General features: G+C 39.8%; 1 protein-coding gene across 1 annotated transcript; it reads right to left on the reverse strand.

The window, feature by feature from the left end:
* Positions 1-176: 176 nt before the first annotated feature.
* LOC134161299 (MOB kinase activator 1B-like) lies at positions 177-8,759 on the reverse strand. The gene is given in 5 exon segments (XM_062613982.1): positions 177-722; positions 1,317-1,480; positions 3,530-3,663; positions 7,542-7,635; positions 8,723-8,759. Coding segments are annotated over 5 exon segments (507 nt in total). The 3' UTR covers positions 177-644.
* Positions 8,760-23,517: the final 14,758 nt, after the last annotated feature.

Below are 23,517 nucleotides of genomic sequence, written 5' to 3' on the forward strand. Positions count from 1 at the left end.
CTGCTTTAGCAACAAGAACTCCACCATTGCTCTTCTTTATAAGAAATATCTACTTCTGAAAATTTTATATTAATCTCTAAAAAAATAAGACAGGTATTTGTATTAAAAGCTGGAGATCACTGATTTCAGCAAGTTATGGCTTTTTTTTTAGTGTAAGCATATATATTTTTTTCCTAAAACAAGTAAGTGTCCTGGGTGTTAGTTTGTATTTTCTGTTTCCAGCAATGTTCAGTATTGTATGTGCTTTGCACCTCAGAAGTGAGTCTGCCAAGGCACTTAGAGAATGTAAGCAAGTCTTTTAGGGACTTCATAAGAATGGGCTACCACTGACACAATACAGAACCCATCCACCAGCAGAGTCAATCCCCTAACCAAGCACATTTCCTTTGCAAACACTCAGCACCTGCTAAAATTCCACAATGAATAATAATGATGAAAAATAAGATTTTTTTAAAAAAAGCTATTTACCACGTGTCACTAACAGAGAAAATATTTCCCGAATAAAAGCACAGAAAGTGGATTTGGCTGTTTGAAGTAACAGCTCAGGGGGTTGTTTTGTTTTTTTTTTTAAAAACAAATGAACAAAAACCAAATACCACACGGTTGCTTAAAGAAATAAGTGAGTTCAAGAAATCCTTTTCCTTTTATCTGTCCTTAGAGGTGAGTTTTTCAATCAGTTCCTGAAGAGGTGCAAGTTCTCTTCTATCAATAAGGTTGAATTCCTGCAACAAGCATGAGGAGAAAGACAGGGTTTTATACATACAGCTCTGGTGAGAAGTTTTATTCAGACAGAAATTATTTGATAGGAGGCTTTTAGAGCCCAGGCTTCGCCACTGCAGTATTTTCTGCCTGCCTGCCATTACCTGAATAGAAGTGCTCAACTGCCTGAAGTGCTTTTTTTCCACTTAAAGGAAGGAAATTTAAGAAGATGCTCTTTTTCTTTTAAAGGGAGGGGAGGAAAGGGGAGAGGGGAAAAAAAAGAGAGAGAAAAATGTAGCTTTGAAGCTTTGTAGCTTTTCAGTCTGGCTTCTGATGCCATCCTCCCTCTTTCTTTTGTTAGGAATTCCTGTTCTACTGTATCATTTGATAGGGAACACTTTTTAGTATTCAATTTTATAGGAAACAGAACTTTTACGTTCCTTGAAAGCTTCTACCAGTAAATATATATAAACATGGGATAAGATACTAGCTTAGGGTCCTGGAGGTATCGAGTCTCCTATGAACATACCAGCTGTTACAAAACTGAAGGGGCATTACTTTGGAACTTCACTTCTTCCACAATATTCCTGTAACCATAATGCTCCTGCCACACGTACCTGAACAAAAAATATAAAGTGCTTGAAAGAAGTGTTGAGGTGTGCCTCTTCTTGTAGTTGGATCACTGGATCAAAGTGCTGGTGATAAATGTGAGCATAAACTCTGAAGAGCCGCTTTAAAATTGTCTTTGCCACTGACATGAAATTCTTTGGGAATGGTACACCTAGAAGTAAGAAAACAGACGGCTTATTTTTCAACTCCCATATCATGGTCATGTCTTTTGAAAGCCACTCTAACCCAACCGCATGTCTTGCACAAGAAGGGCTGTTCTGTTTCACTCAGCAATTAATTTGGAAATTACACCATGTACTTGGGCTGAAGCACAGCCACAAGCTCACTGAAAGACCACAGGGGAGGTTTCCCTCCCTTCAGCAGACCAGTAGCTCCTGAACTTTTACCAAGACAAATCTGACTATGTTTCTACACTGAAGCCTTCTCGCTTCAGCTTCCAGCTACTAAACCTTGTTATGCCTCAGTTGAGTTCCCTGAAGAGCCTCCTCTAAGAGAGGATCTTCCTCCCATTCTGGCAGGATTCAGATACCAGAACAAAGGTATCTAATGTGCTTGTAGGTGCTCTCCAAGTATCTACCTGGCCTCTGAGTGCCAGTGCTGAAAAAGGGAAGCCTCCTGCAGGCTCTCAGCCTCATCAGTGGCCCTGTGCATGTGTTCAGGATACCACAGGGTATACACTCTAAGGGACACCAGATATCTTCGAGCTGGTAACTGAAATCACCTCTGGTATCAGCCACTGAGTTTTAACGCTTCTCTTGGCTGAATTGGAATCAGAAATAGGTTCTCTTCCACCTGTCTTGTGCCCAGCAAAAGAGTCCTGTTTCCACCCTGCTCACCACCATCCCTTAGCCAGAGGCTACTGAATGCTTTCGTAACTGCCTAAGTACTCTGAAACATGCTTTTTTCAGTCATCTCTATGAAAAGGACCTAACAGCAGATCTTTGTCAGTGCACAAGTTTGATTAAAATTGGTTAGGAAACAGCAACCAGCTCCTGGGAGCAATGATCTCTTTAGTTGACACATCCACAGGCTAAAAACGGTATGTAGCAAACATCTAAAAATATTAAACCTGTCTAGCTCCTCATCAGGGAACAGTTTCCCCAGTCAGCTCAGTTCTTCTGCAGTCTTTCCAACTGCTGAAGTCCTGTCTGAAGGCCAGAGGTCCAAGCTGGTGCTCTATGCCAATCATTATCCCACCAACACTTTAAAATCCTAGCAGTAAAATTTTCATACTCCTGTTTAAGCTTACTCTGCTTACATGGACATTATACTTTCTTCACCCGCTGCTGCATCACTTGGGAAGTTCATACTTAGTTGGTTACCCACTGCTGGCCTTTAAGTCTCTTTCTGAATTGTGACCGTGTAGAAAGGCATCTTCTTAAAGCCTTCTCTGCTTATCTGCTTAACTACAAGTAAAAACAATTGCCCCTTGATCATGACAGGTGACCCCGTTTTTCTGAAGAGGCTTACTGACAATGTGTCAAATGCTTCAGAAACTCTCCACAAAATAAAAGCAATTAAGAGATCTCTGTTCCTTTTTTCACAATGATCATAAGCCTAAGAGTAATGGTGGACTGGAAACCTGCCAGTTAGGAGCTTTAGAACAGTCCTTCACGCCTCTAGAAGCAGGGTTTCATTCTTGTTACTGTTTCCAAACTGGTGGCAGATCATTATTTCCCTCCTGCTTTTCTGAAAGAAACCTCTCAAAAAAGTACATCTTTCATTTTCACTTGAAAATATATTGTTAAGATCAAAGAAGCCATTCAGCTTCTTTGGAGGTAAAGCCTAGGAGAAGTTCTTCCTGAGGACCAAACATCTTCCCTGCATCAGAAAGCTGCCAGTTTGTACCAATTACTGCTTATGTAGTTATTTCTAAGGTAAAAACCTACTGTTCAAAATGTAAAATCAACAGATTTGATTAACAGGGTTATTAAATGGAAACAGTACTTCCCACATTGAGAACTGTTACAGATAGTTAATAACATGTTATGTATGCAAGTATTAACACATGGTTCAGAGTTCATGTACTACAACATCAATTTTACCTTTAGTGATACAAGTGCTTTCATATATGTAATGTAAATTTTTAAACTTGCTCTATTTGTCAGTCATTTAGAAGATCTTTCAAAGCTCTAAGACTTGAATAATCCTGTACAACTGTAATCCAAACACATTGTTCAATTTTACTTATTTACCTTACCTATTTTAGAAGGAAATAGCGTTTCATCATCCAGCTGATCCTGGACCTAAGTCATCAGGTAATCAATGTACTTTGGTGCAGAGCACTTAATTGGTTTCTTTATGTTGGTCCCATCTGCCCAGTGGTACTCATATCTGGGTTGGGTCAACAACAAGAAGGTATTTCTTAACACATGTGAATCATGCACATGAAGCCTGGAAGGCTGCTCTCCCTGGTCCTCATTACCCAACACCCTCCCACAGCCCTTCCTTGAAACTACAGTCCAGGTGCTCCGAGTCATCTGCAGCTGCTCTGTGCCCCACCTTCCCCACTGTAATCCTGCCTTAGCCAGGTCCTCTTCTGCAGTCTGTGAAGGCCTTCAAAAACTTTGTCCTTTACAGCACAATTCATTCACCTTGGGTGCAAATCTCCTGCCAATTTGCACATGACAGCCTGAGGTCAAACCTGCATTCCTGTATGCCAAAAGGTGCTGTATGAGTAGGTTTCCAAGTCCTGGATGGCCAATAGCTTCTTAGTCTCTTCTAAAGCTTCCCCCCTCCAGGAGAAAACCATTACAACCTGTTGAAGTGAAACATCAATTAATTACATGAGATGCTCACACACATGAAAGCTCAGCTCCAGTGCTCAAACTGGTCAAGGCACCTGACTGATCTCTAAAGTGAAACTTTACCTACTGGGCTGCAACCACCTTCCCTTGCTATCTCTAGTTTGTACTGTGTGGACACTGCAGAAGTTCTTCCATTTTAAAGATCACACATGTCATATTATGCAAAGCTTCACCCTGTCTGCTAAATCTGGCTCCTGGTTTTGTTTAACCAATTCAGTTTTGTCAGAACAGTACCTGGGAGAACACTGTCATGATAAACAATTTTACAAGTAATCACAAGCATGCTGCTCCCAGTGGTATAAATAGTTCCCATTTTTCTAACAGCAACAAATCAGAGGCTCTGGAAACATTTTCAGATTGTATCTTGAACATGCAAAATTTCAATATACACTAAACAGACCACAACGTGTCAGTATTCCTCACCACCCAGCACTACCTAATACTGATACTGATAGGACAGGTATCAAAACTCAGCTGAGGTGCCACATTCAGCCTGAGACAACAAACTAAACTGCACACTAAAAATCTCATCCAAATAGCACATACCCCTAAGAAGCCTCCTTCTCTCCCCACCCCCAACACTATGGGTTAACTCTGTATTTTTTAGAGGAAGGAATGTCAGAAAAGGACTCATTAACAAGCTCTAGAGAAAAAACGAAAACCACACACAGAGAAAGATTTCCCCCAGTTAGAATCATCTGAACTGCTACAGGAAATGAAGGGTGAAAATCACATTTCTAGCTGAAGCCTGTGAGCAGACACCTACTGTTTTGGTGACAGAAGCTAATGAACTTTATTGTGATATGCAGCTTCCCTACAGAAAATATATGTTTAGAAAACTCTAACAGCTCAATAGAGGTTCTTAAGGGCAAACAAAACACCATGTGAAGGATAGAGGAAAAAAGTACACAGTTCACTCCAGCAAGTGCAAGGGAAAAGCTAAGAATCTCCAACAACTCTGGCAGAATTCTCTTATGCTAATAAACACAAGTTATTTGCCACCTATAAACAGAAAACCCAACTGTGCTTCTCACAATAGAAAATACCCCTATGTATAAACCTGCACAGGACCAGCGGCTCCAACACACAGCCCATTCCCAACATCCAGCTTTGCAAAACGCAGAGCCACGTCCCTCCTTTGGGCTATTACTGAACACTTGTAACTAGGGAGGAAAATAAAGAAAATCCCCATCGCCCAATGCTGGTTAATAAACATGGTACTTCTGTGCAGGTTCTTAACTTATCATCATGCCTGTTGCACTGATGGTGATCCTACAACTGTAAGAATAGCACGAACCAAGAAGGTTCCAAAAAACAGCTAGGTTTGTTTGGGTAAAAAATGGTTGGTCTTTACTGAAGTGAAAAGAATGGACCATTACCCTGAATAATCATGTTTTGGGACAAATTAAACCATTACTTTATTCAAACTGTTAGACAAGGCGCTGTACAGCAGGAGAGGGAGAGATGTTCTTGATCTTTATGTCAATCCTGAACTAACTCAATGTCCTGCCCCCTGATAAAAGCTAAGTCAGCACTCCTTACAAGAGTCTTGAACAGCCCCTCTTAAAGGGGTTCTGAAGACAAAACACCAGCACCCAGCAATGAATACAGGGAACATTACACTTCCACTCTGTTACCCTTTCACTTCAGACATCCGGTTTAACTTCTCCATAGACTGCTACAAGTTTGTCAGTTGTACCCTGAAAATTGTGACTGAGCCACAACTCTGAACAGTTACCTCTGAATGCACCAGCACCTTACAACCCTTTCTCAAGACATCAGCCATAAATATTTCTCCAATGGAACACAAAAATCAGACTTTAAAGCCACAGAGTGCTTGCTGCTTTTGGTTCTCCCCAGCTACTCATGCTGTAGCTGCCTGACCTGTTTCAAACAACCTCATTTAAGTTGTTTCAGCTAATTCATACTCTTTTATCCAAAATAGGTGAGGATGGAGCAATGGATGTGAGTAGACAACAACCTTCAGCCTAGAAGCACCAATGAGCACCTAAAGCTCAATGCCTCTTCAATTAACATAGCTTGAGCCAGAAAAGCAGAGGAAACAGAGGTAAGAACCAGAAAAAAAAACACCCCATAAATCTTAGTGGTTTTATGCTGACAGGTTCTCCAGCAGTACTTCCCAGAAAGAAAATGTTCTAAGTGAAAGCAAGAAACACTCACTCCAACTAAAGAACAAGATCACTTAATAAAAACCTTGTCAGAATGCATTTTCAAGCATCAAGCATCTCTTTTCTACCCTGCTTCATGACTATTTGAGTAGATCATATATTTCTGTCAATGGTTATCAGTCTCTTTGGAGAGAAGTAATAGTCTGGCAACCAGATAGCTAAACCTTTAATAATTAACCTCCACACCCAAATAACTGCTTCTCAGCAGGCAAACAATAAAGCAAAGAAATATTCTTATGCTCTTATCTAATAAATAGTCTGCTCCGCATGCCAAAGCACAAAGGAGACCACAGGATACGGTATTGAACAAGTTCTTTTGCATACTGGAAAACTTGCACTCCTTTCGTACTTCACCCATAGCCACACTGCAGCAGCAGATCTGCCTGCCCACACTGGTTTGGCATTTGACATCATCCATTTTTAGTTCAGGAATGTAGTGCCAAAGCCTTTCCTGGTCCATCAAGCTGCTTCCACCTCGTAAAGCTCCTGTCCTCTCCATCTTGCCTTCCCAGCAGCAGCCTTGGTCCATCCCCAGCTCTCCACTAGCAATTAACTGGCTTTAGACAGTAACAGGAGGAAGTGGAGGAGAGGACTTGGTTTCATTATTGTTTATTAGAAGAAAGCAGCGCCCTCCCTTGCCACTGTCTTAGAAATGAAAGTCTTTTCCTCTTTGGAAGACACTTCAGCAGCTGGAGAACAAGAGAAAACACAGATGATGGATGTCTGCACAAAAGCATAAGCAAGAATCAAAGAAGTGAAACCTAAACCTCACTGAGGCACAGGATAGGGGATTCTACTAAAATCTGTAGCCAATTTATTTCTACAGTACCCATTTAAACACCTAAAAAAAGATTTTGGTAAGCCATAAGTGAATATTTGCCAATAAAAACTTCAGATCTTAAATTAAAAAGCCCTAATTAACATTTGAGAAAAAAAAAAAAAAAACAACAGAAAAAATTGGTTTGGAAATAGTTTACTTCCCAGGACTAAGAAAAACAAAAACAACAACAACAAAAAAACACCTTAAAAAACCACCTTTCATTCCCCGCTCCCTTAAAAGTTCCAGTTTTAATTCCCTCCACATGTTATAAGAGAGGACATCCTCTCCACCCACAGAAGTAACCTTATCTCTGGCATTTGACTGAGCTAGTATTGAGTTCTTAAATGCAAAATCATCTAGCAAATTGCATTTTCAACAAGTGAAAAAAGACCTTACTTTGGGCCAGCAGACATTACAGGGCAGTACTCCTCTGTGCAGAAGTCCATAATGGTTTTATACAGCGTATTGATCTGGTTGAAGAAGTCGACAGCTGTAAAAGCATTTAAACCATCAGTTAACACTCTATACTATAAGAGCAACGCCTGTGACAGCCTTAACAGCACACACTGCTCAGAAGGTCCTGGAATGTTTTTTGTGAACTTATGCACTGTTACCACTTTTTAAGAAGTATTATAAGGGAGGTACAGAATGCAGCCACCAGTGTCCTACAACAGCCTTCAGCAATGACTACTCAATTGTCTTAAGTAACTTAAGACTTGTGGGACTAGTTTTGGTGTCCTTACTCATCCTTTTTTATTCATGGATGATATTCAGCAGTCATATAAAAACCCAGATCAAGTATGGTGGAGTTTCACTCCTTCTATTTAACCACAGTGCTTCATAAATTCAACTGTTCCACTGCCACCGCCTTATTCTGAAAGGAACCATATATAACAGACACAGATTTAATGCCCCAGTGCCCAACCCAGGCTACATAACTTGTACTACTAAGAGTATTGTGCCTGCCACCTTGGACAACAGGAGATTTTACAGCTTACAGCTAGTTAGACAGACAATTTTGTCCTAACTTAAAAAGACAGTTTAATGAAATTAGTTTAACAAAGAGTTACCACTTGCAAGACTGAGTAGTTTGATAAAACCAATCTGTAGGACACTGTGGAATGAACATGAACACTACACTTCTCTCAGTTCACTGCCATACCAAAGAGAAGCCAGCATATTACCTAGTAGCCTACCAAATTTGTGTCCCTTGCTTAATTCTGTTATAGAGGTATACAGGTTTGCTGTAGTGAGACGGAGCTCAGCATCCTAAGCACTAGCAGATACGAGGTACTGTGAAAGGAACTGGTGGCTGAAGGAAAGGGAGGGTTAAATACTGCAGCTCCTTAAACATCAAAGTTTACATGAACATCATGGTAGCAAGTTACAGCTACTGTCTAGAAGATACAGGATATGAGCCACAACTGTGTCATGTACTTCCCAGGGGACAAAAAAGGGAAGCAAATAAAAACTGGTATGGCATGGCCCTAGCACAGCTCATCTCTAGCAACAAAATATGTTTTTTCCTTGCCTATCCCTTCTGAAGAGCCTGTAGCCATCCACTGCAGCACTCCAACCATGAGAATTGTCCCACCACATTTCTGTGATGGCCATTATGTCATGATTTTCCTGCTGCACAATGACTGTTGTAGCACAGCACACAAGAGTTATTATATGGTTATTTCAACATCTACAGAGTACCTGCCACAACAGTGTCTCAGACACACTTCTGAAACTTTCTAGGGTAAAATTTATTTATATAGATTGAAAAATGAAGAATGTCACTTAAAAATTAAGGAAAGCTAGATTTAGACTGGTGTTATAAATATCTTTCTTTATGCGTTCCCAACCTATGGACTAATGGAAGCAGGGCACCCCTAGGCAAATAAGAGGCTATCATGTACACTGTATCATAATGTATTCACTCTAAAAGGCAAAATTAAAAATTCATTTACTTTCATGGGAAGAAAAAAGCAAATAATGATGGTGAACGTTTTAGAAGCCTGTATGTGTCAAGAACAGAGAATTAAAAGGCTTTTAGCACACTTTTTTTGTAACTGGTAAAAGTATCACATTGATATTCTCCACAGTTACCACTCCACCACTGACTGATAGCTATAATGGAAGTGATGTTAGAAGTAAGGCTCCAGGCACTGAGGCTCAAACTGCTGTCGTCAAGGGGAAATGCTACATCTAATGGTAGATTCTCAAACAATCAGTGAGCCTGGTTGGTCTGACGACCCATCATAGAATCATAGAATTTGGGTTTGGGTTGGAAAGGTCCTTAAAATAATCTAGTTCCAATCCTCCTGCCATGGACAGGGACACCTTACCCTAGACCATGTCTCCCAAGGCTCTGTACAACCTGGCCTTGAACACTGCCAGGGATGGAGCATTTACCATTTCAAGATTTTACGCTGAACTTCAGTAGGATTTTCTGTAAATCGTCTGTATATAAATTCTTAATGGGACTTCTGGAACACATTGTTCAGATCTTGTCCTCTTTTACATTCATTTTTTAAATTACTTTTCTAGTATCTTCTGGCATGTAACAAAACCCGTATTTAATAATCAGAAGATGTAATTTCAAGCAGGTCTGCTTTAGTACAAACACAAGCATGCTGAGATCTAAGAGGACAACTCTCACAGGAGCTTGTATTCACAATGACCTCAGTTGTCCCAGTTTCAGAATGAAAATAAGCTAAAGCTTTTCACTCAGCAGGTTTCTGTTCCTGTAACAGTAAGTAGGTGATTAATTTAACAATTAATTAATTAACAATAAGTAGGTGATTAATTTAAATATTAATAAATAATCATCTGCTTTTATTTTGTTCTTGTTGCTGCAATAGCAAATCAATTTTCAGTATTATTCAAAGAGTACTTCACAGATGCAGCAAAGGCTGGGAGCATTCCAATTGCACATTTTGGTTCATGTTTATTTCCAGTAATAATATTAACTACACTACTTACTAAATTAAATTGCACAAAATTGGAACTAACCTTCTAAAATATGCAATTCCCATATGTAGCCACTGGATGGACTTGCAGAGCCAGTGAATATTTCTTGATTGCAGACAAGATGCACAAATAGGTGAATGACTGGGAAGAACTTTCCTTTGTGGGCAGTAGAAGTTTTTTGTAGTAAATGCCTGATCCTGAAAAGCAAGGTACAAGAAGGGATTTTAGCCTCTCCTCTTCAATTAATCCTTATTTTTAAACATATTAGTTAAAGCAAAATAAGGCTGTGGAAATGAAACAAGCAGAGTGATAAGAAAATCAGTCTGTAGGAGAACGTACAGTTCAGTTCCAAATGTGATTATGTGATGGTTTAGGGTAAAAGCACTAAAAATTGTACTGAGAAGAAGCTGGAGTGCTGTGATAGCTCAGTTTGCAAACAGAAGCAGATCACAGTTATTTAAAGTTCTGCTTCATTTTTAAAACATATGCTACTTTAAAATGCTCATATTCTTTAAGAATAAATTAGGAAAGTATTTGCTTAAGCTATCTTACCTTCTTCTGGAAATAGGAACCATATGAAAGTTTGAATAACCCTGCATAGTAAGTGTAAACCAACCCCGTCTTAAGTAAGAGTATGATCATCCAAGAACATAAAAATTTTATTTCCTTTTATATTACATCTGGCTGTTGCAATTACTTCTGAGTATTTTGCATATATTATTTTTAACTACAGTGCAATCTATCTAATGCACTGTTTTAGACCAATTACTATTTCAGTGTATACAGCAGTGATAGAATATGCATGTGATTCCATACCCTGTGTTCTGTTGCGTAGCTAAGAGAAGTAGTACGTATCAGTTGTAGCAGGAAAAGTCAGTAAATTCACCTCAAAGAAAGTGCAAGTAGATAGAGCTGCTGTGAGGAGAAGTGAAGTTGGGAAATGAAAGTATACATGTATGAGCCTAGGAGAAGGAGAGCTGTTTTATAAATCAGCCTATACCTGCTGCTCTAAATCTGTGGATATTGACAGTGAGTAGCACGGCCCCTTCACTCCCCCTCTGCAGATACACCCAGTTACAGGATCTAAAAGTGGTTTTACCATTTTATCTGCCTGTGACAAACAGGTTTGAATGGATCCAAACCTAACTATGATTGAGGCTACCCTGCATGCCTGCATTTCTTTTGTCATTGTATTGTGAAGGTCATATGCAAAGTCACTCACTACACAGTGAGTGAAATTCTGACTGTGTTTAATTGCATGCAATAGCCTTACTGGGTGCCTGTTCTAGCCAAGATGAATGAGATGCAGTTAAAAAACGTGTGTGAGCAGGGAAGGTAGGCTGGGTCAGGTTCAGCGCTACTGTCTGTTGCTTTCAGTCCTCTTCTGGAACAAAACATGAAAGGTGATTATAGACATTTCTCAGCGAATGACCTCTTCCCCATCCTAATTCACTTCCTAACCATGCACAAGATAAATGCTCTGGATAAAATGACACCTGCTGAAAAATCATTCTGGAGCTCATCAATATTTTGTTGCTTTCTACCGAATAAATTCCTGTTATTTTTTAGAAATGCATGCAAAGCCTGATATAGGGCCCAAAACAAACTGACTTAGCAACCACATTTAAAGTTATGCATGCATTTTAACACCATTCTAACTCAGGAGCTGATATCCATGAATTAATTGTTTGTGATGATCACATAAGGCCATGGAATAGGATGGAATGACACCTCTTATAATTACAATGATCATGGTGCCCATCAGCAGGCATTAAATGTGTGCAGTGTGTCTCTAGCATGCCTGGGTTCCTGAATGCCATATGCTGTCCTGCCCTCAGATGGGGGAATACCATCTGGCATAGGAGTCCTACAGTTGCCATTGCAGGCTCCTCTCTCTCCCTCCCCACTCCCCACTGACAATTACAGAACCAGTGATCTTGCAGGAATGAAGTAAGGCTACAAGAATATTGAATGACTGAGTCAGTGACTAGGAATGGGGATGACAGCTCTAAAGATTGCCTGATAAATATAATTGCCTAAAAGCAAAATTGTGACAAATCAGGTTCTCCTGTACCTCTCACTAGGCAATGAGTTCCCCTCCCTGTTCTCCCCACTACATACAGTGTCATGTCACAGGTGTGTGCCTCCCTGCTAAAATCCTCCCAGAAAACATCATACCTCAGCCAAGAATGCTTCCCTCTGCAAAGCCCCTAAGCACGACGTGCTATTCTTGGCTTGTTCTGACCTCCTTTAATTTCCTGACCTTGTTCTGGAACGAGGTGTTGGTCCGCTTTTAATCATGCCAGACCAACCAAACAGCAGTCTTCTCATTCCATTGCTGATTTAGAAAGCCTTTGCTAAGCTGCTGCATTGGGAATCTTCCACCATACAGAGATTAGGTCACAGACTTCCTTCCAGGGTAGGTGGCACCATGAGCTGCCAGCTCCAAGCTGGGACAGTAAACTGGGTGGGGCAGCATCCTAATATTACAGAGAACAGTGTAGACAGAGCCTACGGAATTACTAGCACCACTAATCTAACCACCTACATAAGTAAATCAAGTGAATCATTTACCTTACTGGTCTATCAAGCCTCAGACACACATGATACTGGATATATAATGGTGGATTGGCTCACATGAATTAGGCTTTTTGAGTGCTTCTAAATTACATGTTACAATTCAAGCTACTTAAAGACACATGATCAGTTTGGGAGTGGTCTTCCTCAAGACCTCCTTCAGAAAATCTAAGTAATTTATTATTCTAGATGAACCACTGAATACAAACCTTTTTATTCCTACAAATAAAACATTTGTCTATAAAGTTCTAAACCCAAGGATTTGTGGGATAATCTCTTTATTCTACTACCATGTCAAACTTTTCAATCTGCCCTAGTTAGGAAATATGAAGTCTATACCTGTAATGTTTTAATTAAAGCTGTGTCAAGCAATTAGTTGCTAGATCCACAAATGGCAAAGCTGATGCAAAGCTCTGAACCTTTTCACTCACAGATTGTTTGGTGAATAGCTGTATTTGCATTGGATGCACAACTAAAATCATTCAAATTAGCAACCAGTCTGGTCCTGTTCCTGTACACCTTAAAGTGCAATAGCAAATCTGTCCTATTACAGCCAAATGACAAATATCAGAAAAAATATTGCTGAGACTGTCTGCTTTGCCTGTGCTGAGGCCTGTGGATTCCCACCTGCCCTGTGCAATGCCGCTGTGTATGTTATGTTGCAGCACAGCCGGAGCACAGGTTGGAACACTGTAAGCATGGGTGTCATATGACATTCCATATGAATTCCCCTTTGACACACAAAAATTTTAGTAGCGTATTCTTAAAATGTAGAAAATTTGCTTTGATTTCTTCTGGGGCATTTGTGTGTGCCATTCTGAAGAAGTAACTAGATTACAGTGCTCAGATTGCTCAACCCTGACATCTGAAATGTCTAAACCTTGTGCCAAATTATTTCCTGCATATCCAAAGTGTGTGCATGCTGATAGGTATTTCTTATCTCCTGACATTTCAGTGTGGGTTTCAGATTAGCTTTTTAAAGGCATAAAGACTATCACTGTATGTTTCCATGTGTTCTCTAACCTGTTTCTACTCAATTCTGAGTTTAATTTCTGACACCACGCACAACACAGCCTTTGCTCCTTGGAAGTAAATAACCATGTAGATATGAAGGAAGAAGGAATTTGAAAGGAAAAATAATATTTGCAATTCCTGAACAAGAGATGAAACAATTGATAAACCTATCCTTGAGAATACCTGCTTTTCTTTGTGTATAATCAAATTCCAAAGCCAGAATTTGGTAACACCAGACTTCTCTACCCACTAGCAAATGTGTAGCCAGAGCTGACCAATTAAGTTCATAGGCATGCTCAGATTCAGAGGTAACCCTACCCTTATTTTGCTAGTCTTTAGTGCTTTAAGACTCCTTGTACTACGTCCCAGTGCCTGACTTTGATCCTCACTGCTTTATAATGAGGTATGTCTTTTTCTGAATTGGTTCTTTATTTAAACTTATGAAAACAAGATACAAGATGTGTGAGCATGTTACACAGCGTACTTTTCACTCAGAAATTTAAGTCTCACATTGCTTGCTAATGTGCAGCTTGCATGCCACAAAACCAACCCTAATGAGGGAATAGGTTCCTTCAAAAGGAGTGGGTATACCAATGCAGGGTATTAATTTCGTGCACCAATATGCATGGGTATGTACCAAGAGGCGTACTAATTCCATCTACCAGCATGCCTTTTCCTTATCCACAATTCAGAGCCTCTGGATGAGCTCACAGCTAGTGACGACTCTGAAAATCAGAGGAATAGTCTTTATACATCCCCTTGAGACAAAAATTGATTGAAATGGATGCCACAATTACATAGGGAAGCTCTATATTTATGTGAGTGGTAATTAAAGAGGAATACAGTGGTCTAGCATAAACTACAAAACTCAAGAATACTAACAGAACAGAGAAGTACACTGTGATCTTTTTCACAATAAGATATTCTTGCATTAAGAAGTTCAGTGATTTCTAAATATAGCAATATTCTGCAGCAGCACTACTTAGATAAACTGGAGTGGCAATGCTATTTAAGCTTAAAATAGAAAAATGCTTCTCCCCAGCAATACCTAAAGACTGCCTGTGGTTTCTCAAGGAGTTTAAGGCAATATAAGCTTGCACAGTCAAGGAAAGCAGCTGTGCTGTCCTCTCCTCCATATCTGTCTGTAAGTTTCTGCTCTTCTCTTGCAAGAGCACTATGCTATAAAACACCGCAGTGCCAGCACATAGCCACTCGGTTCTCTGAACAGAGCTACCTTACATGTGGCCAGCTCAGAAAACACTCAAACTCAGTGACAATTTGTACAGAGCTCTTAGGTAGCATTTAGCTTGGATATTAATGAGGTGTGAGTGAGTCTGGAATTATGGAGATATATTTTCATTTAAGCTCCTGACACAGTGGATGCCTGCATGCCTCAAATGAAATCCAGACAAACTAGTGAGCTGATGAAGAAGTTGCTTGAAACCATTGTCTTAGGGAAGCACTTGCCCACAGTGGGTCAAAAGGGAAATGTCAGTGTAGAGCTGCAGGTGCTCTGTTCCATCTATTTGTGTGTCACCATGCAGAATTTCCAGGGGGAGGTCAGGACAGATCGCTAATGTGACCTCACAGGGGAGAACACCACAGTGGCAACACTCTCATTTACAAAATGGTATTAGTCCTTGGTCAGAGGTGGGAAATTTTGCCTAATTCTTTCCTTAGCCAAAGGCAGTTAAATGCAGATCTCACTGAGGTGTGTTCTGTTCATCAGGCTAACACACTCTGCTCTAGGAATGGTCAGGCACTTGCAGTACTTGAAGTTTCCCTTCTTGAAGAGAAAAGTGAATGTCAGGATCATTGGGCAAGACAGGGAACATGACACTAATCCTTTAATGTAAAAAGAAATGAACACATTTTAATGGCGAGATGACCAGTTGTAGGTATAGGAAACAGCTCTGCATCTGAATGCAGGGGAGAATTTTGTGAACTGCTAGTTAGTGTCAATTAAAAACAAAACAAAAAACCCAACGCAAACCACAGCTTTTTCTTATATAACTTGAAGAGTCTGGTCTTTTTACATGCATCCACATGGAAGCTGCATGTGTCACACATAGATTTATTTTACCAAGCCTGCATTTTCTACTGCAAGGTAGTACTCATAACTACCTCCATCTACATGAAATTATGTGAATAACGATGAACAATGACAGATATTTCTAAACTGTAGCTTATCTGACTGTATTTTCACGGTCTCAGCCAGAATGCCTACAGGGCACACTCCAGAGCTGCACACTGTAGCACCATCTGTCCGACTTCTTGAAAAGATACAGATGTATCACCCTTCCCATTTTTGGACGGTTCTTTCCTGAACTATACAGGAGCGATGAGGCTACAGAGCAGTTTCTGCTTCTTTCCCCCTCTTTTGGGCTGCAATGATTGCCTTTCATTTTTAAGATGCTTCTAATTGCTAGTACCAAGGACCACAAAATACGTATTCATGTTACAAAGACTGTGAACAAGGAGACTACTTGAAATCCTGTATCATGGGCCCTCTGAAATCTTTCCACGTACATCATATCCAGAATGTTCATCCTCAGCCTTAACACCAGTTAAAGCAACCTGAAGACTATTTCAGATTGGACTGTCCTGCTAAACCAGTATCACTGCTGTTCTTTACCTGAAAGTCTTTTAATGAGTTGCCAGTCAGGTCACACAAATTCTCAGTTCAAAGAGCAGGACAATCAGCTACCATGACCTCACATTTCCACAGGAGCTCTCACATCAACACAGAACACCTCACATGAATTCCCAAGTGCAAATCAATAGAGGGGATACAGAAGAAAACAGCAAGTTAGCCACAAACTTTGCTGATCACCAAATTTGCATTGAAAAGACAATCATAAACTGCCTGTTCTAGTTAAAGACTGCATTCAGTAATAAAGCTTTGTTTCCTTTTGTTTTGGAGAATGAAGATCAGTTGCAATATGTTATTTCTAATCTACTTTCACAACATAGAGCAAGCAAATATTTGAACAGGGAGACAAGGCTTTATCAGCTGCTCTTTGAAGCAGTCTATGAAGAAGGAATTGCAGCTGCCATCATGAGGTAACACCTGTATTCCTGGCTGTAAAATGTCTGAAATTCAGTCAGATTTGAACTTTGCAGGGTGTTTGCATACATGGGTCAGTTCACAGCTCTCTGCTCTCTGGACAGACCAAGACAGCATGGCTTGTTCCCCTTTGAAGTTAGAAGGATACTTTCTTTCTGAATAAGCACAGCTTTTCTTCTATCTTCTTAGCAAAATTAACAGTCAAAAAAATTTACAGTTTAGGACTCTACATTTGATAACTGATTACAGCCATAAATAGCTACCAGGCCTGATGCAGTTCTGCTGTATTTAATGAGATAATTTTTGTATTTCAGAGTACTCCATCTTAAATATACACTTACAGCCAACCCATCAGGATCAGAGGAATAAAACAGACAACGAACATCCCAAATTTAGCAGCTATAACTAAAACACAAGTCAGGACACTGCAAATTGTTTGCCATATCTGAGAGACATTTTACAGGTCTAAATCTGAGAAAGAAACAGACTGCTAAGAATGGCCAGGTGGCTGGGAAGCACTATAGCACCCTAAGAACAACTGAGAGGGTTTTAGCGATACTGCAGCATGTGAGAACACAAAGGATGTGTTATCTGAAACAATTTGCTCTAGCTGGCTATGAGGAAGTGAAGTGGGGTGTCTTCTTCTGAATCTGCTGCTCTTGCGAGAGCCTCTTTCTGATTGTTCATAGGCAAGAATGGTTTGTAAATGTTCTTGCACTGAACAACCTTTTTGTGAAAAAATGTAAAATGGCTTTTCTGAAATCAAGAGCAGAGGATAAAGGGTGGGTACCACAGTGAAAGTATTTATTTGCAAATTCTAGTTGTGCTTCATTTTGCAAGTTTAATTATCAAAACATGCCAGGAACCTACTAGAGGAAACAGAGCTTTTTTTAGTATTAGATCAAATTTTCTCCCTTAATTCTTCTACTGAAAAGAAGAGGGGGTTTTCTCTTCTTTTTGTGTGTGCAGCCTTTAATTAGTCTGTTCGGACACAAGCAGTATTAGACAGAGTCTGTCACAATTACCCACATTTAGTAGCTAATTACTCCTTGAATAGTCTTAAGGCTACCAGCAGTTTCAGTGCAGTTGGCAGCCTGGGGCCCCTAGGAGCTGTTCCAGCAGCCAAGAATAGCTGGAATAGAGAGATGGGCCAACCACGACCCTTTCTCCTCAGCCACAACCTAACAGACCTAGTATGCCAAAGGCAAGAGCAACACAGAAATGAAAATATTCCTAAGTGGCTAAATGTGCTCTCTTTATAGCCTTTTTAAACTAATGGAATAACATAAAGGGACTACGGGGAAATGGAAGATAGGACCTTTTAAGTGCCAAAATATTGGCAGGACTACTAATGATTTTTCAATTTTGTAATGTTCCATTAAAACAGTACAAACCACTTATAATACGGGATGAGATTCTGACACAAGACTTCTATTCTAGTGTGATTTTATTCACTGCAATAAGAGCGTCAAGTGGGTATAAAATGCTGACTTGGTTTAGTGACATTTTATACCTATTTTATGCAGGTAGAAATTCCTTTACAAGGGACATGGCAGTGTTTGTAATTTCAGTAAAATGATTCCTGCTGTACACTTGTGTGACATCAGTGGCAGACTAAAATTAACATAAAAATTTAAATGAGAATGTCAGTTTTAAATGCACTGGTAATTCAGTTCCTATTCCACAAGTCCAAAGAGAGTTGCTTTGTAAATTCAGCAATACTGGGCTAGCAAAGAGCAAGGAATTGCTTTTAAAAAACTTCACAAGGTTATGAGAAACATAAGTGTTTTTTTCAAGTGTTTTTTTCAAGTGTTTCTATAGCAATACCCTCAGTTTAGCTCATTACCTCTGCTTTTCCTAGTCCCTTCAATTTAGACCATTGTTCCCACAAAAAAAAACTCAAACATTATCAGTTATCTATCAGATTCTCAAAGGGAACTGACTCTTCCTGCGTTGCATGACTATCTGATGTGGTACAAGAGAAGAAGTGCTGGCACTTGATGCACACAAGTCTAGGGGAAGAGTAGAGTCAGCTATTTCTGCTTGGCTGCCCGTTGTTACTCTGGATTAAGTGCATGGTAAAAGTACACTTCATTCAATGCCACTCTGTAAACTCTTTTCTACTGAACTGTGGAGACCATGCAAATTGACAGAGATGCTGCAAGATTATTAGTCCTCAAGTCAGTAGGTAGCTGAAGTGCAGAGTTGGCAACTAGGTTCTTTCAATTTAACCTTAGTTTATCACTGCTGATGAGCAAACTGATATGAGTATACTCATTGCTGGGGTTGACTACAGAACAGGCACTGGACACTGAGCAACTGCAGCAGCTCAGCTCAGCTCAGCTGTCAGCAACACCACAAAGCTGTAAGTCTGAAGACACATTGCCTGTGGCAGCAATACTGACTTAAGATACTTCCAACTATTTTTATTTCCTTTCCTGTTCTCTAGACAGCCATATGACTTTGGTCAACGTAAGTGTCTGCAAGGCCACACTGCGAATCAAGCCCGGGGAATTAAACAGGTATTAAAGAAAAGATATGCAAAAAAAAAAAAAAAAGGAAAAAGCATTGTTAGGTAGTTTAACCTGAGTTAGTCTTACAATTCAGTTCCCAAACACACACATAAACAGCTGTGTTGGCAAAACTGAAAGGGCATCAGGAACAAGCAGCTGTCAGTTGAGGCGGGTCCTGGGAATGCCTTAAAACAGGCTGCTGCTGGGAAAATGTGCATGGAACAATACCTTCACTATGTTGTCTTGGCACTGTGTACCTGCGTGTGCATTGGCCAGTTCCAGGGCTGCAGTCTATAACTTCACGTACTGCAGTAAGTTGAGGCACCAGTAATCCTTTCCCAGTGTTTGTGAGGGAATCTGCCTGCCATTCTGGGAGCAGAGCAGGGACTGGAGAAACAGCAGTGTTCTTAGTACCCAATTGCAGATCCTCAGCCTTTGTGAAAATTAAAGTAAAACATAACAGACTTGAGAACCACTAAAATACACATGCAAACCTTGACCCATCTGACTAACTATAGCAAAAGATACTCTCCAGTACAGTTCAGCGGATGTCATGCTAAGACCATGTCCAAGGCACTGTTCAAAATCCTCTCTGGCTGTAAGAACCAGAAGCTTCCCAGACTAACTTGGTCTCCTGATTTGTGATTTCCTGCCCTTTGTGCTCCCCTAACATCAGAGTCCAAGACTGGAAGAAGGGACAAGAGCAGCAGATTCTAACAATGCAAAATTACTTCCTAAAATGATCCTGGTCATGAATCATATAGTAGGATAGATGAACTGTAGGACAGATAGAATAGCAATTGTGGAAAAAAAAAAAAAATCATAGCAAAGGGGATCTAGTGACTCTCTATCCTTGAAGGTATTCAGAACTCAGCAGGACAAGGCCCCAGTCAACCTGATTTCAAATGGCCCTGCTCCAAACCAAGGTTAGACCAAGTGACCTCCAGGATCCCTCCAAACTAAATTATTCTGTGACCAAGGAGCACCATGTGCATGACTGATGAGGCTCTAAGCACAAAAGGCATCATGGTTGAAACTGGGTAATGCTCAGGATTATTCCCAATTAAAGCAAACTCTCAGCATATTTTTTTACCACTTACCTATTTCCCCAAGCTCTTCTTTCTCTCTGGACCTTCTCCTTTCTTAAAGTATTTCATAAGGTCACCCAAAAAATTTAATTTTTCGTTCTGGGGAATTTATTTTTGTATCATCTGTGGGCAAATCCTAAGTCAGGTGTGCCACTATCATTGCTGTGCAATGAGACTTAATCACACTGGGAGTTAACAACCTACCAATTATAATAATTGCATATCATTATAAAGTGTGTTGTGTAAAAGATTTCTATGCATTTTGCCTTACTAACACAGTTTAAGGGTTTGGGGTTTTTCTAGATTTATATCTAAAAAAGGTTAATTAGGTTTTTACTGCTTCAGAAATGCACCTTACGGTTTTATAGACTTTGCTGTATAATGATGAATTATTTCTTGTATGATCAAAACATTCTTACTCATACATGTTTTGATAATGGGGCATGTTCTCAGGAGACGGATATGACTGGCATGGGAGCACAAAGAATAGTGGCTAGTGCGCTACAGAAATTACCAGGAAATGAGCTGGCTCTTGCAGGTCATGTTTTAAGTGCATGTTAGAAATAGGCAGTTGCATAGAGGGGTGAAGAGGGAACTTTGAATGAAAGAGGGAAAAAAGTCTGTAGCTTCCTGGAATACTACTGTGAAAGCAACGTTCTTTTTGGAGCATGTAAGGATGACAGCAACTTAAACAGAGGTAAGCAGCATTCACAAAAGTTAATCCACATCACAAAACCTATCCACATGACATGTTAAGAATACCAAATTGCAGGAATGAAAATAAACACCACGTGCACCCAACATCATATTTACACCAATATTCTGCAACGTTAAGAGCAATGCTCCTTACAAACTCTTCTACAGTGCAGCTTACAAGCCAGAGTATTTCTTTGACAGACCAGCCACTAATAGGGATTCTGGGAGGAAGGTAAGAGGGAAGGAGGGAAGGAGAAGGAACATAGGACTACATCCACATCTGAGGGATCAAGTTTCTATGCATCAAAGATCCTTTGCAGACATGGCTACAGAAGCATTGCAGTTAGAACAGCACTGCTAGTACAGATCATATCACACTGGTAATGAGACCAAGCCCGTGTCCAGAGTAAATGCTGACTGCTTTGTATGAATTGAATAGTGGTATGCTGCCAAGAGTCTAGGTTATTCCTCCACAGGAAACTTTTATTAAAAATACCAATCTCTCAGTACAATCTGGCCCCCTTCTGAGAACAAACATAAGCTTTCAAGAGGTGGTAGCGGAAGAAGAAAGAGTAGAAGAATGCTAAAGATGTTTCAGCTGTGCTGAGAATGATTTGGGAATGTTCACCAAAATGTATCAAGAGAAATGGAATGGCTCTTCAGCTTCTAAAGAGGAACTTCTTCATTCTCCTACAGTGCTAGCTTAGTAGCATCACAGCTCTACAAACTCTAAACTAAGATCTGCATTATAGGAATTCTTGTTGAATGTGGGGTGTGCAATTTTTACATTAGATGGGTACGCTATTTATTGATGATTCCAATTTTAGGGGTCTCGTACCTGTAAAAGTTTTATTAGCATAACTCTGTCAGTTAGGAGAACATTTATATTAACACTGTTATACCAGCACAGTGGTATATAGATGTAGTCATACCAGAAAAAAGCTGATTTACAGGCTTCAGTACATGCTGTACTTTTCAAAAGTATTTCTGTATTCATATGATTCAGTCTGCTTCAGGATAACTTTTTTCTTCAGGATAACTTCTTCTATTTTAACTTATTCCCTGGAATGGAGGTACAGGCATGCTCTTGCCGTGAGTTTGTCAGGAATAATCCTTCTTTCAGTTTATCCCACACCACCATACCCTTTTGTCAGGTCTCCTCTAAGCTCCTGGTTCCATTTAATTTCATACACCATGTAGTTCGGAGGAAAAGATAAAAACGGTCAGTGGCAGTACCAGTTTTCATAATCCCTACTCCAATTAAATCATGGGCTAGCCCACTATGCCCCCAAAACAATCATGCTAGTGTAGTAAAGACTGCAGTGCAGGTGCAGAAGCAAGGAGCTAGGCTTGCCTGGACAATGTTAAGCAGTTCTGTCACTGAATGTTGACTTGCAGACAGTTACAATCCCTGGGCAAAGACAGACAACACTGCAGTGGCAAAAGTAAATTTATAAATTCTAATGGAATTTAAATGACAATTAACAAAACCCCAATAAAATCTTAAATAACCTCAGCCCATTTTATATCCAAGTCACTAAAACCTGTATGCGCCTGCGGATGGATTAGGCCCTTTGACTCGAGAGATCTCAAAAGATCTGGTTCACGCTGTAATGTTCTTGTTCATTGCCTTCACCTCCAGTAACTAGTGTCATGATCATTCCTCTTCACAATGAAATGCCAAGGATCCATAATATGACACAACAGCTGCATATTAAAAAGAAGCAACATGTCAGGAAGCACAAAATCAAATCCTTTTTCTTTCATAATATGGGCCAAAACATAACCTCATACTTTCCAGAATTATGTTACAAATAATCATTACAACTAATTTTTTCCCATCTCATTATTTATATTTAAAGATATAGTAAAGATGAGTACACTTGAGATTTCTATAAAAATCATATTCTGGAACATTTTTGTATTTGCCTAAGGTGTAAAATATAATTTGACTTTGCAACTCTCCCCTTCTTTCCCTCTGAGGAAAAAATTGTCAGTCTATTTACAGCTAATCAGATGCAGGCATGCTCTGACTTGAAAGAGATTTGTCTAAGGATGATGCAGGGTTTACAGCATATTAGGGTGGTAGGCTATCATTCTGTGAGATTGTAAATAGCTGGAAGAAATCATTTAATCTCAGGAGAGTTTCTATCAGATGAGATATTGTCTATTTGCAGGCGTGACTTTATGCTGGATCAGGCATAATTTATACTCTTCAACTGACAGAAAACCAGCATAACGTCTGAATGAACACTGTAACATATGCTCTGGCTGATTTGATAAAAATGCAGTCATGTGCTCATGCCAATACAGAGCAAATTTTTCCTGCCAGGAAATCCGGCATGCACAGATTTTATACCAGTTAATGCAGGATCACAGCCTTATATTGCTTCATTTTTTTTCTGCATATTAATTGATTTTTACTACTTTATTATAGGCACAAACAAAGAGTACAGGTT

Source organism: Pezoporus occidentalis, unplaced genomic scaffold, assembly GCF_034315485.1.
Source record: "Pezoporus occidentalis ecotype Australia unplaced genomic scaffold, CSIRO_AGI_Poc_V1 ctg172, whole genome shotgun sequence".
NCBI lineage: Eukaryota > Metazoa > Chordata > Aves > Psittaciformes > Psittacidae > Pezoporus > Pezoporus occidentalis.